The 11,425-nt window shown below is 44.6% G+C and overlaps 1 protein-coding gene across 1 annotated transcript in view; it reads right to left on the bottom strand.

Moving 5' to 3' along the window:
* Cpvl (carboxypeptidase, vitellogenic like) overlaps positions 1-11,425 on the bottom strand; it is a 101,156-nt gene that overhangs the window by 57,658 nt on the left and 32,073 nt on the right. Inside the window, exons 7-8 of the mRNA XM_013351370.1 lie at positions 1,639-1,761; positions 1,135-1,266 (exon numbers count right to left, since the gene is read on the bottom strand). Coding sequence (XP_013206824.1) covers positions 1,135-1,266; positions 1,639-1,761 — 255 coding nt within the window. The remainder of the gene's footprint in view (positions 1-1,134; positions 1,267-1,638; positions 1,762-11,425) is intronic.

The raw sequence follows: 11,425 nt of genomic DNA on the forward strand, positions 1-11,425 counted from the left end.
GTAAGGGGCTGGCCCCCAAGCGTGAGAACCCAGGTTCAACCTTCAGTTCCCATGTGTGCACCCTGGAGTAACGGTGTTCACTAATAATGTCAGGGTTTGGGTGATGGAAACAGGGAGATTCCTGGGTTCCCCGGCAAGTGAAAAACCTTACCTCAAAACGCAAAGTGGAAAATGAACACATCTGATATCAGCTTCTGGTCTGCACATGAGCATACACAAACACACACAAATACACACAAACACACACAAACGGGCACATGTGCAGACATAAACACATAAATATGAACATGTGCATTCACACATTAATTTTTAAATTAAAAAGTAAAACAATAGCTTTATCTTCACCAAGAAACAAAATCACTTGCCATCAGACAAGTAACGCAGCTAGTTTAGTCCAGGCTTTTGAAATCTACTTCCCAGCGTGTCTGACAGGATGGTCCCTAGAGATGTGTAGCGAAAGCGCCAGAGGAAGATTGTTGACTTTGCCTTTGCATTGACTAAAAGATGCAAGTTCCTGTATCTCAGAATTAAGTGTAACCTTACACCTTAAATAACCAAAATCCAAAGAAAAACAAGAGGGTAAAGGCTCGAATCATATCACCAGTCTCATGTTCAACCATTAGGTTAACTGTGTAGCAATATTCACACACACTATTTCTGTTGCAAGATGTCTCCCCTTACACTACATTTTGTAGTCTTTCATCCCAGCTCTTGCGGTCATGTGACTTGGGTTACACACCAGGTCACTTCTCCAGCGGAGGCCCTGCTTGTGGACATAACCCTCCTGAATGTTTCCAAGCATCTGCTGAAGCTCGGGCATCCACTTCTCTAGGTCACCTAGGTTCTGATTTCCATATGCTACAGAAGGCCTTCAGGTCCCATGCAGCATTTAAGGAAGTCAGAATAGCCAATGAAAGGCACCAAGAGGCTCGGGTTAAAAACACAGCCAAAGCAAATTCAGAGGACGGCAGGGCGGGCTTTTCTTCATGCTCACCCATCTCCCCTCCTGACCCTCAGCAGAGGAGGGGGTAGATACTATCCCGAAAGCTGGAACAGCATGGTGTGCCTCCTGACCCCTCCTCTCCTCAGATGGTTTTAATTGCTCAAGGGCAGCCTGGGGGCCCCAGAACTCACTTCAAAGGCCTTCAGCCACTCCTGCTCTTTGATGTACTGTATGCACTTGCTGCACTGCTTATGGAAGTACTTTTGCTGCTCCTCGTCCAGCAGGCCGATTTGGTATAGGAATGTTGCATACCCTCCTATAATCTGGGGACAGAAGTGACACACATGAACACCAGAGACAGAAGGTTGGGACACCCCTTGCTTCAGGAAGAAGAAACATTTTTGAAATGATCTATTTAATTTTGGCTGGAATGAGTCAAACCAGACAACTATGCACACAGACATATACAACAGAAAAGCCACACATACAGCACAATATTCATATACATAGGATCTGGTATTGTGCATAGGAGGCTGAAATGGTAAGACAGCATACTGAAAAGTCTAGTTAAGAATTAGATTTGAGCTACGTTAACATTGTCTTTTAATAATGTTAAAAGTCAGACCTCAGACATTATTCAATTCAAAGGAGTTAGTCTCTACAAGGGGCAGATTGAGACAGAGAAAGCCACCAACCGATTCGGGATCAGAGTATGCGTCTCCAATGGCGATTCCTTCCAGTTGGATCTTGAAGCCCTTCGAAGGGTTGAGGGTGTGGATATAGTGCGCTATGGCCGGCACATATTTCCCTGCGTAAGACTGAGAAGCACAGGTGTTGCAATGACAGTCCCCAATTGATCCACACACATTGGCCCGGGCTGAAGCTAATTGACAATCACTCCCATCCATTTCTTCCACTCACTTTGAAGGCTCTACAGTAACAGAGGCCTCTACTCTTACGCCTGTTCTCACACCGTGTGGCCCCAAGTGACTTGAAAAACCCATAAATACCACGTTATCATGGGACAGTCTAATGTCCTTCCAAAACAAAAAGCCCTAGAGCACTGGATACAATCCTACCACCCACTGGGTGTCTCTTCCCAGGGCCTTCTACTCCAACATTGACTAAACGAAAGGGAGAAAAAAATATCAAGTCTAAACCTAAGACTTAAAAATCTGCATAAAAAAGCCAAATTTGCAATAAGCATGTATTAAAGGAGAAGAGGCAAACAAAGTAATATTGGTCACATATTACTTTTATAGCCAGCCTTTTATAGCACAGGATCCTTTTTCTTTTTTTTTCTTTTTTTAAACCAACAGTCACTGCTTTGCACTATTGTATTTTTCTGCTTAACACATGCTTTTATTACATGGTATTTTATTTATTTATTTTTAAATATTTATTTATTTACTATGCATGCAATATTCTGTCTGTATGTCTGCAGGCCAGAAGAGGGCACCAGACATCATTACAGATGGTTGTGAGCCACCATGTGGTTGCCGGGAATTGAACTCAGGACCTTTGGAAGAGCAGGCAATGCTCTTAACCACTGAGCCATCTCTCCAGCCCCCACAGGATCCTTTTTCAAGGCAGATTATTGTATGGACCATTTTTCTTCTAACAAACGCAGTACTTCAACTTTCGAGGTATCTCAGGAGGTACTAGTGTTGGTTCAGTTATACAGTCTTAAACATTTTATTACATATAATTTATTTGTGGGTGGAGATGAGTCAGAGGACAATTTGCAAGAGTCAGGTCTCTCCTTTCGCCCCATGGGTCCTAGAGATGAAACTTAGTCATCAGGCTTGGTTGGAAGCACTTTTTTCCCCACTGAGCCCTCTCACTGGCCTGCTAAGCAATATTTGAAAGCACAGCTTTGATTGATTCCACCCAAAGTTGCCTCCATGGCTTCTCCAGTTGTTTATCCACCTGTAAACTCCATATGTTCAGAATGAAGCCCCCCAACCCTGAGCCTTTCTGCACCCTCCCTTTCAATAGTGTTTAACTTTGTTCTAGATGTGCAGGTCAAACATCTCAGTGACAGTCTTTGTATTTCTTTCCCTTGCTCTCCTTACAGTCCATCAACTGGACTTAGCAATCCTAGCTAGCCCATCAAATGCAGCTGGAAGACAGTGTCTCCTTCCATGTCTGTGTCCTTGCCCTATTCCAGGTCATCCTATCTGCAGCCTGGGTTACTGCTGCAGCCTCCATACTGACCTTTGGCCCTTCAGCCCCAGCCACTTTATTCTCTGGACAGTAGTACAGCTAAAATGCAAGCCAGGCCATGCTCTTCCTCTGCTTAACTCCTTCTGTGACTGCACTGGTATAAAAGCTAATGTGATCTACTTCTTCCACCAGTCTCGCCCCCAAGGTACCTTCTTACTCGATCCTTCCCAGGCCTACTGGGGACCAGACTGCTCCCTGTATGCCCCAGGGCCTTGGCGCTCACATCTCTCTCCACCCTGAATGCTTTGGCTTGAGCCTCATTTCTTTAAGTGAGGCCACCGAAGCAATGTCTTTTCTGGCCACTAACTAAAATTTTTATTAGTCCTGTTTTCTTCTTTGGGATCCTTTCTTTCCTTCTTAATCCTTATTCTTCCTCAACAAACTTACCTACTCATCACCTTACACCATGGTGCCTGCTCCCACCCTTGAAACTGCCCGAACATTGACATAAGCATCTGCTGTGCATATTCTTTTTCTTACTGCCTAATGCTGTTAGCGTTCAATAAATAGTTGCAAAATTAATGAGTCCGTGTGCATTTGGAAAAGGGCAATGCGCAGGCATTCACGGTAGACTAGTGGCCTTATGCGGGTATCTGTGAATTCACCAACCTTCTATGGCATCCCCAAGGCCCTTCCCAGGCTTGGAACATCTGGCTGCTCTAAATTGATCTCCACCACAGTCATAATCACAGGAAGGAAACACCACTGTTCTTACTTCAAGCAAGGACCCAGAACTTGGAGAGGTTACGTGGTTAAGAGTCAGAATCACTCATGGGCTGACCCACTCCAAAAGTTGAACCTCCCTTCAGGCTGATAAAGGTAGGTAATTCACATAACTTATTCGAGATCTTGTTTGCACAGCCCTCTTGTGTAACAGCAGTTACTAAGGTAAAGTCGGGAATCAAAACACTTCCAGAATTCATTCTTAGGAATCTGTTTTAGTTTCCTTATGGCAATAAAAAGATGGGCGTTTATGTCTGAAGTTTGGTTTGCTGCCTAACTACGCAATATGATCTTGTTAGTGGAAATAAGTGTAGGAGGAGGCCGCTTGTTGGTTCCCGGCCACATAGCCCCTAAATAATCACACAGAAACTGTATTAATTAAATCACTGCCTTGCCCATTAGCTATAGCTTCTTATTGGCTAACTGTTACATATTAATTTAACTCATCTCCATTAATTTGTGAATCGCCACGTGGCTGTGGCTTACCAGTAAAATTCCCAGCATCAGTCTCCTGCAGGCTACCTGGCTTCTCTCTGACTCAGCCTCCTTTCTCCCAGCATTCAGTTTAGTTCCCCTCTACTTTCCCTGCCTAGCTAAGTTCTGTCCTGCTATAGGTCCAAAGCAGTTTCTTTATTCATTAATGGCAATCACAGCACACAGAGCGAAATCCCACCTCAAATAAGTGAAGAGTTATCAAACAAATGTCTATAAGAGAACACATTTTCCTGGGTAATCACTTTGCTGATAAATGTGTCACCCAGCCTTCAGTCAATAAAGGCTTTTGGGACAAGCCATCTGTCAAGACCATGAAGCTAGATACTTGGGGGAGACACAAAAATGAACAAAGCACAAACATGCCCTTAGAAATGTCACAGTTACTTCTAAAGAATATTATAGGAACCATGTCTCCCACCCACCAGAGCAAATATATGATTCATGAATTATATTCCCATGATGTGCACAATGACCAGGGCAAAACAGGCCCACACAAGCTCATTTGATACATGACTGATGATCTCACATTATCTGTAATTATTTTTCTCCATAGAAATTGATACAAATACTAAAAAAGTATATACTGAGTAATAGTATCTCCTGGGTTGTCTTCATGTTACATTTAGTAAATGAAACATACTCTGAGATAGAAGGCCATGTTCTTTACATAGCTATATAGTCACTGGTGGTAATTTAGCTTAAAACCCCCAGTGCATTGCTGTAGTAAATCCTACAGCCAGTAGCCTTTAAGTTAACTGCCCACTGGGGCGTGGCCTCTTATACAATTTATGCAGATGAAAAGCATGTGTCTGGCCTCTTCCCCCCACAACCCCCCCCTGCTGTGGGATTCGGTTGCTGTTCTCCATTCCAGCAGAGGATATTGATTTGTGAATCTACCCCTAAATAAATAACCATCTATTATTCTCAATTCTGAGCTAGTGTGGGATTTCTTTTAAGCATCCTTCTTCAGTGTATGAAACATTCCTAACAGTCACTGAAGGTGGGACATAACTAGGTAAGAAATTAAAAAGCATCCTATATTTTAGGACCCAGTCTCAATTCTGAGCTTCATCCATGAACCAAACTTTCTCACTCACCCTAGTATGAGTACACGCATAACAAACCTCATTTTCTTCTATTTGAAACAATGAAATGAGGTCTGTGCCTGTCGATGGCATACATAGCTGGAGGTCTCTCCAGGCATAGCCGCTTCCACGGCTCTCATTTCTCCTAGCAAATCACATTCAGTCAGTGGTCACGGAATGTCCTGTGGCTCTCAAGCCCATGCTGGGACCTGTTTTTTATCTTCTCCACACTCACTAAACAGACCACTCATGACAAAGGGGATGATGAGATGGATAATTCTGTAATCACTTCTCAAAGCACCACCTTCTTCAGGATTCATCCCACATCCGCTCTTCTAGTGGTGATACTTATCTCCGTCTCTGTTTTTGATGCCTGCCACACTCTTCCTTGCTCTCTGTTGGTGTGACGACTCCTTCATTGTCCTGTCCCATTGGCTGAGTGACTCAGACTGTCACCCAGTCGACAACTGCAGGATTATTTTACAGGGAATCAACGCATTACAGTCAGACTTCCATTATTTTTACCTTCCTTGTTAAGATATATTTCTTCGTGTTTGCAAAAACAAACTTCTTGTTCCAAAATCATTTATTGCTCAGCTTAGCATCTCACTATCACAAGCACTTGGGAAACAACGGGTTAACAAATCAAGTATATTTTGTTTTACCACCCACAACTTCTGTATGTATCTTATAAATAGTAAACTTCATGTCTGGGGAGAGCATCTGCCTTTGGGTCAAAATCAGACTGCGGCTGCCTGTGTTATTACTTTAGACCTGGGCGTAAGAATGCTTGCTCCTTTGGTTCTGAGTTATTCCCTTAATGATGACAGTAATGGCCTCAGCCAGAACTCCAGTTCTGAGTCTTCTCTGACCTCCCAATGGCGCTTCTCAGTGTGGCCAGCAGCAGGCCAATAAAGCCTATGAAGTCTGCAAATTAATACTACCCTTCCACCCCCACATCTAAGACTGGTCTTATAAAAACTCAGAGCAACATCAAAGTCATTCTAAAATGGAAAGGGAAGAACGCTGCTGCTGGGAACAGACACATTGTGTTAGCTTTTGTCAGTGACCTTTCACCTTCAAACAAGGAACTTGGCCAGATAAGCATATATGTCCCACACCACAACTCAAGCAAAGTTAGTAATCAGCACATCTGGATCCCAGCCTCGCTTCGGTATGCCTTTCTGATATTTAAGGGCGCTGCGAGCTGCCAATTCTAGCGATGCTTGTGCTTAGCTCACGTCCCCCATGGTGACTGTAATCACACTCACCTCCGGCAAGAAGGACCAGGGACAGCAAGCTGTGTTTGTTGGTATTTGCTTTATTTGCTGGAGCTCAAAGAAGCAATAAAGCTCTAATGCTGCTCCTATATCAGAAGCGTGGCCAAGTTCAGCTCTCAGACTTTTATTTTGCCCATGAGAGGAGGCTCTTAACATCACAGCTGAATGGAGTTCTGACCCTTGGTCTGCCATCCCTGGGAATACTTGTCCAGTGTTGGGATCAGCTTCGTGGAAATCACGCGAAGAGCTCACTGTACTTGTAAAAACAGTCGGCAGAGGATGTCGTGCCCTCCTAATTCTCCAGATGTGTAAACAGACAATGAGATTCACCTTAATTGTGTATTCCTTCTGAACCTCTCCCTTCTTGCAGGTTTCAGCAGCACACACAGCTGGCTTACCGTATCTCTGCCGCCCAGGTACTTTTAAGAGAAGGGGAACTATTTCATAGCTAAAACCAAGCTTTGATTAGCTCCTTCCAAGTGGGGGTGGGGCAGACAATAACGTTACACTGGAAACGACACCCCTTTACATAAATGGATCCAAGGATTCTGGTGCTTCAGCCGCCTTCACCCACATCTGTCAAAGTTTAGCTTTTTAAAAGACCAGTGCAGTTATATTTACTCATGGCCTTTTTTTCTAGACATCAACTTTGGGGTAAAGCCAATGCCTTACCAGCCGTGATAAGCAATGGCTTTTCAAAGAGAGACAGCTACCCTGGACATAAGTTCCTTCATTCAGAGTTGGGCATAGTTCTCATTTCTACCTGGTAGAAAAGACAGTGAGGTTTGCAACCTCAGTGGAAGTGAACTGAACACCCCAAGGGTCCCCCTGAGCACCCTGTCCTGCTCTGCTCCCATTTCTCCAGTCACTCAGCTGGCCAAGACACCTCTGACCTCTGAGAAGAATTCATGACTGCGCTGAGGGAATTCTGTGTCTCCAGAAGAGAGCATGTTATCTGCCTGTCTAGAAAGAGTTGTACAATGCCCTGGGACAAAGTTCTTCCTGTGCACGGGCTCCGGAGCAGCCACATTCACTTAAGGGCTTAGACAGAAAGAACAGGAAAGCTTCAATGCCGTGAACAGAATTCTACACACATTCTGAAAAAACAAAGAGAGCCCCCAAAGGGGCAAGTAAATAAATAGTAAATACCTAAATCTAATAGAATAGCCCAATCAAGATGAGGCAATGCAAACCTGATTTCGTCTAGCCTTGGGGTAGGTAGGATCTCACTTCAGCGCAATGTGGTGGTTTGAAAAAAAAAAATGGTCCCCAAAGGGAGTAGCACTATTAGGTGGGGTTTTGTTGGAGTGGGTGTGGTCTTTCAGAAAGAAGTGTGTCACTGTGGAAGCGGGCTTTGAGGTCTTATATATGCTCAAGCCACATACAGTGTCTCAGAACAATCCTTTTGCCTGCTGGTCAAGATGAAAGAACTCTCAGCTCCTTCTCCCCGTCCAGGCCTGTCCGTAGGATGCCTTGCTTCCCCCATGATGATAATGGACTAAACCTCTGAACTGTAAGTGAGCCACCACAGGTAAATGGTGCCTCTTCACAGCAAGAGAAACCATAACTAAGACACTCAGCACCATTATTTTCTCCACAGAGAGAAGTTGTAACTTCAAATGGACAGTTTGTAAAATAAGCAACTGATGCCAGCCCTTCAGTGTTGTGGTAATCTCCACAGCTTCCTAGACATTTCTAGACCATGCGTCATCTAACTTTGAGACCGCACTGCTGCAATTAAAAGGGGAGCTTTTAACAAGAGGATGATATTATCAGCCATCTCTTTCTCTTGACTATGCACTTAAAAAGGAAGCTGCAACATCTACGGGCATAGAACTGTAGGGAGCAAGAACATTTTGATCTGTCGCCAACTTCTCGTCACACCGACCCACACAAAGGTACATGCTGACTCCAAATGAGAGGTAATTTAGTTTTAATACTAAGGGTGTGTCTTTAAAATCACCCACCAGTGACAGGTACAGGGACACAGGATGAATCCTCTCCCTTTCTTATTCTGACCTCAAAGCTTACTGGGAAAGCCCAGCTTGCTGCCAGCTGACTCAAGCAGATGAATAAACTCCTTTGTTTAAAAGGGAGACTCCAGTTAATTTGACTTGTAAATAGTGAGTATGAGCAAACCGGGCCACGGGCACAGACCAAGGCCTTTGTGCTTTGCAGATAAAATTTAAAAGGTTGAAGCTGCTGAAGTGATTTACCTTGGAATTGCCGGTCCCCACCTTGGACATCTCTAACCAGGAGCCAGTGCTGTGTCTAGACTGGACTACACGATCCGGCAGGACAGCTCAGTTTAGACAAAGCTTACGACTCTGTCTATGTAACTCACATTCTTCTCCATGCAACTTGAGAATCAGTAAATACGTACTGATTTGATTTGGATATATTCTCTGAAAGCCGGAGGCCCAACTTGTAAACATTTCCATATGCCCTTGTTCAGTTCTTCGGGTTTGCAGCTTAAACCTTGATTTTTATAATATTAAACTCATTAAACAGGCACAAATCCGTTCTCAATTCTAAAAGAAAATATTGGCAACTGCAGATGGCTGTAATTGAAAATAGACGTTTGTCATGGGCTGAAGAGTTAAACCAGCTTGAACGCTATCTAATAAAATCCAGCAAGTTCCAGGGCCGAGAAATAATTGCATTCCAAGGACTTCCAGCCCTTCTATCACTTGAAACTTTCATTTGCTCTATAAAACTTTATGATCAAAGCCAAGTCTTTGTGATTAAAACTAGGTCTTGGCCAGAAAGACAGACATCCGTAGAGCCGGAAAGCCTCTCCCCACTTGTAGAGTTAGAACCCTAGAGAGATGCGGGAAACACTAACGGGGGTGCCGGACTCCCTTCCAGAAGAGGGTCAGTGCTGAGGGAGGAGACAGTTCCTGAAGACAATCTGGTTTCCAGAGAGCACCTCCTCGTGCAAGGCTACATGACCCACAGTCGACGTCAGCATTCCAATCCTTCGCCCTGGAGTCTCATTACTAGGTTCCAATTTTGGCTTTGTCACTCTCTAAGCTAGGTGACCGTGGTAAGACATGCTTAGGCTAAGTCTCAGTCGCTCTATCTGTAAGATTGGAGTAATTATAAGGAGGCTGTTGGGATTGAGTGAAGCAATTCATTTAAAAGTACTCTGCCAGAGAGGACTCATGGCTGCTGTGCGTTCCCCTGTGAGCAAATATTCTTCTAGCCCTCCAGTTTGGTGACCCCAAGACTGGAGTAATAAGGTCCAGAAGGCTGGCAGAGATGACCCTTGGCCTGCCACTAGCATGGTGCCCCCACTTCACCTCACCTGTCACCCCATCACTTCCTGTCAGCGCTTGTGAGTTGCCTTTTATTAATATCTTTCCAAGGGTCAGCCCTTTTCTTAGTTCAAACATAACTATGCTAAGAGGGAAATATACTGGGTGCAATTGATCCCATTGTTTCTACTGAGCCATGAGCCGGGAAACAGAATGAAGAGAAAGAGCAATGTGGTTGGAGGGGGGAGAAGAGGGAGAAAGCATTCTGAATCTGAGGTTGCCGAGGAGAGAAGTCTGGGTGTGAGTGGGGGGTGAGCAGAGAGGGGATGGCAGATGGGAGAGTCGCCAGGGATTTGGGCAGGAGGAAGGTATGACCAGGAGACAGAAAGTAGCCAAGGAGAAATACTACTGGTGAATTTTGTGTCTAATAGCAGCCTCTCATGAAGCCACCCTGTATCATACATTTAGCAAGAGCTTAACACTGCATAAGAAAATATGAAACGAACATGGCTCTCATGTGCTGGGCTGTCCCCTCGGCCCATCAGACTGTAATAACTTCAATGAGGCTGTCAGGCAAAACATGATCCTCATAGGATTTTTCCCCGTGCCGGTGAACATCAACTACCTCCATTGGACTTATTAACTAACACAAAAGTGGATCCAAAGTTCTGCCTGTATTTTGTTCTCAATTTGGCTATGGCCACAAACCTCTTCTGCTATGAGAAAGAGGTGCCCAGTTTTAAGCACGCATCCTGCCATTTGGGAAGCATCGCCATTTATAAAACCACCAAGACCACAGCTTTGGGTCTTTGCCTGAACTGGTACATACTACCACATGCTCTGACACTGGAAAGTGTCTCTTCCTCCTGCCACCTGCCTGCGTTCCAGTTAGGGCTGTCTCCTTTAGTGCCAAGCCCATCCTGTGGAAGCTGGAGAGGGTACTCCAGTGCATCGGGGCCCCGAGAACAAGCGCTTTCTCACTAATAGTTACTGCCTTGGGAAGGCTAACACTTCGAAAGAAAGCTAATCACGGGAATTAAACACAGCTTGTTTCTTTTTGAAGTAGATTTTTTTTTCCTGCCTCAAGGAGGGTGATTTACAGACACATTTGTCTCTCTTTAGAGAAAATTAATTCCAGTTGGCGTTCTGGGCGGAGATGAAGAGAAGAAAGGGGGAAGAGACTTCTCCCTCGTCGTTCACACCCACAGCGGACCCACATTGTTCTCCCTGCTATGCCCTGCCAGTGGGATGTGGGTGGGTCCTCGCACATGCTGATGCATATAAAGCAAATCAGCCGGACTGCTAATATCAGCTTCAAGGCTCCTTTATCTTTTAGGTGAAACAAATGCTTTTTAAAAATGCATTTGGCTGGGAATGAAGCACAGCGGTAGAGGGCTGGCTTATCATGGTTAAAGT

Source organism: Microtus ochrogaster, linkage group LG3 (assembly GCF_000317375.1).
Source record: "Microtus ochrogaster isolate Prairie Vole_2 linkage group LG3, MicOch1.0, whole genome shotgun sequence".
NCBI classification, from domain to species: Eukaryota; Metazoa; Chordata; class Mammalia; order Rodentia; family Cricetidae; genus Microtus; species Microtus ochrogaster.